Genomic DNA, 5,670 nt, shown 5'->3' on the forward strand with positions numbered 1-5,670 from the left:
CTCGCTCGTGTTCGGCTCGTTTACACCCCTAGCAACAGAAGGTCTGGTTAGATTGAAGGTAGGTAGGTTGAGCTTCATAGGATCCCCAAATATGACCCTAATAGAGTAAAGAACCTGATGATTAAGAAAATGCAGCTTAAGACCAGGTAAGTTAAACCAAACTGGCACAGTGGGAGGTTCAAGGTTTGGGTCAAAATCAGGAGTCGCACTTGAGTAGCTTCATTGACTTTCCTGCAATGTTATGATATTTTTTAGAGAAAACCCGAGCGAAGTCTTCAGTCATGATTAACTGAATCAACACATATCTCTCATCAAAGAGACACTTTCCATGTGTCTACTAGTTTGAGATCATCAAAAACCTTTCTGATAACATCTATAGATGGGTGCCCCCACTGAAATTTACCAATAAAGGCGAATTTGAATTTCTCAGTCAATGTTGAAATTTCTAAATTAGAGAAAAATAGTGTTGTTTTGCCACCTTTCCTACTTGCCTTCTTAAGAAAAGGGAAATAGTCTGTATCATTACGACATTCCTTATAGCTTGAAGGGAAGACAATAGCCAACTCCACCAGATGATTACTCACCACATGGGCGAAGGAGGCTTTGTCAGGCTCAACCGAAGGAGGATGTGCACCCATCAAGAAGGGAGAAACTCCACCTGCAAAGACGCCTCGTATGCGCAGTAGGCGAAAGAGTCAGAAAATGCAAGCCGACAGACGCTCGACGCTCAACGTCGAAACAGACGAGCGAGCCGACAGAAGAGGAAGGAGACACGAGCCCCAGAAGACACGAAGATGCGAGCGCAGAAGCTCAGCGTCGAAATAGACAACGAAGCTAAAACGCAAGCCGACAAAAGACGCGAAGAGGAGACATGAAGAGCTCGGCGTCGAAACAGGCGAACAGACGAAGCTGAGGATCGATGAGATGCGAGCCCTTTTCCTTCGATCGCTTCTGAATCATACGCGATTGAATCATAGACGACAGAAATAGTCATTAGAAACCCTAGCAGAGACGATAGGAACGACGGAAGACGCCATCTATATGCTCTCTCTCTCTCTCTCTCTCTCTCTCTCTCTCTATATATATATATATATATATATATAAATAAATAGATTATATCATGTTCTGCTCATATTAATTTGTTTTTATTTATTCAAAACTGGCTTACGTTTTGCTCATATTTGGTTCAAATTCTAACAAGCAAACAATAAAATGTTGTCTATGAACAGTTTCAAACATGAATGAAAAACAACACCCTAGATTTCAAATGAGCTAAAAATAAACAAATAACTTACTCAAGCTCCGCACTAATTTACCCCACCAAATCAAGGAACTACCGCCAGAAATCAGGAAACCAAGCAGCAACGAATTCTGTTCATTTTTCTTCCATTTATATTTACTTTTTCACATCTCTATTCACTTGTTTGTTCTATATCATATGTTCTTTTTATCTCAGTTTCTCCTCAAAACTGGCTTCAATTTGGAAGCCATTCTTTTAGGCACCCGCAACAAAAAGTAGGCCAAAACTAATATATAAATTAAAGAACTGCGTCACAGAGAACAATCACAAGCTACAAATACCAACTATTGCCGTAGCAACGCCAAAAGGCAGTGCAGTCAAAAATTTAAAATAGACATCAGATAACAGTAAGAGTTCATAACATTTGAGCCTAGTTAAGTAGAACTAACCTCATCACCATCACCCATTCCAACTAATAAAGCAGGAAGAATTGTTCCAACATGAAAATTTAAGGCAGATCCAGCAACCTCGGCCAAGGCTCCCAATGCATGAGCACTAAATGCACTGAATGCGCAAAAAGGAAAAAAAAACATCAAATTCCCGTTTCCGAACATAACCGAACATAATGATAAAACATAAAGAAGAAACCACTCACGAAAGAGGGGGTTGAACCAGTTTTGGTAAGATGTGAGGCAGAACAGCAGAAGTCTTGACACTGAAAATAGCAACACAAACATCAGCTGTTGTTTCTACAGTTTCAATATCACCGAGGATTGTGAAAAATAAATAATCTAACACATCAACCTCAAAATTTGTTTGAGGCCATCAAGAGCCATATCAGATGTTTCTTCATCTTCCAGGGCCTTTAATAATGTTGGAACAATTTCATCAATTGCTTGCATACCAGCACTCTGTAAAAAAAAACATTCACACTGAGAAACAGTAGCTTATGCAAAACATGAAAAATTTAGATGGGTTGTAGCTTATACTTTGTATAGTGTGCTGAAAGCTAAGGCAGCAGATTCTCGAACCTCTGGCATGCTGCAAGCAGGAAAGTGGAAATTTTAGAATAACGACTAAGAGCAAACTGTAAAGTTCCAAAAAAAGGTAGTAAATAAGAAGTGGAACAAAATACCTGTCACAAAGTGCTGTACGAATTGTTGGAATAAGATCATCCATAAAACTTAACAGTTGATGTTTACCGGCACTTGCCATCACTTCACTAAGTCCAATACAGACTCCCTGGAAAAAAAAAAGTTTTAACAAAGATAAAAAGGAAAAAAGGTGCGTGCAAGTATTCTGCAGAGGGGTTGTGTCAAAGGTTGCAAGTTAAAATGAGAGGGAGAATGGAAAAGAAAGAGGGAAGATATAAAGGGAAATTAGATGGGGGATAAGAAGGGTCTAGATCCTGACATCGCATGGAAGAAGAAAGAAACACATAATCGGCAATTAAAAGCTGATGGGGGAACCAACTTTGATCATCTCAAATGTACAAATGTAATGATAGGAAAACAGTATAAAAGCAACCTAATTAGAACAAATGACTTTAGGCGACACCGTTCTAGGCTAGGGTCCTAGAAGGCGAATGTTGATCGAAATAAGGGATGGGAATGTTTGGAAAGTAGCAACACTGATAAATCTGAGAATCAACAAGGAGTGTTTATGGCTGCTATCCGACGGGGAAGACAGCTGGGAAACACCAATCCGAGGCACTTTCGGCAACGTACAAATAACGAGGAGGATCCACCATCTATTCACTTCAAGATATAGTTTCACCACTTGAAGGAGAAAAAGTTACAGCTCTTTGAAAAGGAGAAAACATAAAAAAGAATCTCCAAATACATAAACTAAACTAGAAGTCCTCTAAAAATCAGATTATTCATAATAAATTTATACTAAGGCAGAAATTGATACCGGAAATAATAGGAAAAAGTGGAAATACAAAGGAAATTTTTATTAATAGGGAAATAGGGTTACAACACAACGCAACTGGAAGCAACAACACAAAACATAAATTACACAAGCAAACACCTCTAAGATGCATCCCAATGGGTGGTGAGAGTCGGCTAGAGGGATAAGGATGATTGGAATAGATGTTGGTAGCCAAGGGATGTGGGTGGTGGCGAGGGGGAGGTGCAGAATTGTTGGGACAGCAAATAGGAAGGGTTGTAAGTGGTTGGCAGCGGGCAGTGGGGTGGTTAGGAAGAGTTGGTAAGGAGGTAGGAAGGCAAGATAGTGAGGTACGGCTGCAGGTATGGGTGACGAGTGTTGGGATGAAGTGTGTGTGTGGGGGGGTGGTGCTGGATGACAATAATAACCTGCAGGAAAGCGGTCGGCTGGGTGTTGGGATGAAGTGGGGGAGAGGTAGACATCAGTAAAAAACCTCCAGGAAAGGGTCGGCCGGGTATTGGGGCAACGGAGGGGGAGGATGGTGGCTGAGGAGAGTGGAGGAGAAGATTTGGGGAAGGTAAAAGTGAAAGATACAACACCACCTTAGAGGAGGATGCAGCCAGAGCACCGTCTCCTCCTCGGATACAGACCTAGAATAAGGAGAATGACTCCACACGGGAATCTAAAAATAAACAAAGCCAAAAACTGACCCTTACACACAAAAAACAACAATTTATAGCCTCCCACTGTCGGCCGTTTTATTTTTTAACTTTCGTGGTTTGAAAAAAAAGTAGTGATTTGTAATTTTGAAAATAATTTAAATATAAATATAACTTTTTCTTTTAAAGAAGTAACATTTTAGATGAGACCAAACGGGTCTCACATTTTAAATAGTTTAGATGATTAAATACAATACTACAAGTAATACACTTATCCCGAAGAATAAATATATCACTTGTAATTGGGATTCAATCACCTATACTAAAGAATCTGTGACATCCGTATTGGTCTGCGAAAGATTTTATAAAAAGACCAACAAGTTCTCCTACCTAACATAAGAAAAAATTAGATAGGGTTTATTTTATCTAGGTTCCAGGTTCCCTATAGAGGCAAGCCCCTATAGTTAATTACATCTTAAATGATCGAAATCACTTAAGAAATCTCTCGATTAAGATCAGGTGGTTTTGCTTTCAAGATTTCAATGTTTATGTTTTCACGATTGGACATAGGAAAATCAAATAGGAATGACTCAAAATAGGAACAATTATTTAAGGAATCCAAAGGGAAGAAAAGTAGGTGATATCACAGATCCAGGAGAAACCCCGGAGATGTCCCAACTATCCTATTGTTCGGCTTTATGTCTTTGAAATGATGTTTATTTGATATTTCAATCCTGCAAATTATTTAAGATTTAAGACTTATGTTTGCACAAATGTCGGACTGTGCAAATAGCCTAAAAGGACAGGAGGATTTACACCGTACCGAACGGTAACCTCGGAATCCTAATGCGTTAGGACTGATAATTACGCAACAGAGTTGTGCAAAAAGTCCAAAGAAATGATCCAATGGGTTGTTATTTAAACCAAAGAAGGTGTTAGGTGATGTGAATGTGTTCATGTGATGTGAAGATGTTTTGCTCAGATCCACTTTGAAGTTGTTCCTCGTCGTGCCGCCCAAGATGTTCGCTCCAAGCTTCTCGTAGTAGCACCTCCTGGTTTAGTTTTAGTTTTGAACATGCTCCTAACCACTAGGTTATCCTAAACTAAGGCATAGTGTATCAAAGTAACTAAACATGCAGTGTGAAAGAAAAATAATAATGCACTGTATAGTAAAGAGAAAAGACAATATAACATGCTGAAAGAAGAGCATAACGTGCTATAAAAAGTAGTATAACATGTTGGGGGGCAGTATAACAGGCTATGAAAATAATATAACATGCTTTAAAATAGAATGTTGTAATATAAATTAAACTTGTACACCTGAGAGATTCATTGCTCCTTTAAATTTAGCTATTATGCGCTGTGTAAAAGAGGAAAGTATGACCTGAAAAAGACTTAACAGAAACAGGTAAATCATAGAAAAAAGACAAATAAATAAAATAAAATACAACATCACATATAAAAGACCAAGGATAGAAAATTTATATGTGATACTGGAATGTCCCCAATTGTCAGGAGGATTTGAGTGTAGGACAAACTCAAATCCCGGAGCATTGGGTTTCAGTTTTTGTCAAGTTAAAGTAAGAATTTCATTATTTGATTTAATTAAATCAGTCATGAGTCACAATCTAGTGCACCCTCGTGCCTAGTGTCCCATTTATCTTCTAAACTGAGGTTTAGAAGTTTGGATTTCTTAGGGTCATTTGAAAATTAGGATGGTAAACTATCTCTTAAATTGTGCTTCTAAAATCTAGAATGCCTGCACTTTAGGTTAAACTTGAGGTGTCCTAAGGTGTCTAATCTCAATTAAGTGACTTTCCACTAACCCTCAAACATCTATAAATTTAGCTTAGTTCGCTACCAGACTCCTAAAACCTAGGG

At 38.6% G+C, this 5,670-nt stretch overlaps 1 protein-coding gene across 1 annotated transcript in view; it reads right to left on the reverse strand.

The window, feature by feature from the left end:
• The window catches only part of LOC110019798 (protein ILITYHIA), a 61,492-nt gene that overhangs the window by 30,495 nt on the left and 25,327 nt on the right, over window positions 1–5,670 (reverse strand). Inside the window, exons 29-33 of the mRNA XM_020717634.1 lie at window positions 2,376–2,482; window positions 2,230–2,281; window positions 2,045–2,151; window positions 1,896–1,955; window positions 1,690–1,804 (exon numbers count right to left, since the gene is read on the reverse strand). Of these exons, the coding sequence (XP_020573293.1) occupies window positions 1,690–1,804; window positions 1,896–1,955; window positions 2,045–2,151; window positions 2,230–2,281; window positions 2,376–2,482 (441 nt within the window). The remainder of the gene's footprint in view (window positions 1–1,689; window positions 1,805–1,895; window positions 1,956–2,044; window positions 2,152–2,229; window positions 2,282–2,375; window positions 2,483–5,670) is intronic.

This window comes from Phalaenopsis equestris, unplaced genomic scaffold, assembly GCF_001263595.1.
Source record: "Phalaenopsis equestris unplaced genomic scaffold, ASM126359v1 Scaffold000002, whole genome shotgun sequence".
Classification (NCBI taxonomy): domain Eukaryota; kingdom Viridiplantae; phylum Streptophyta; class Magnoliopsida; order Asparagales; family Orchidaceae; genus Phalaenopsis; species Phalaenopsis equestris.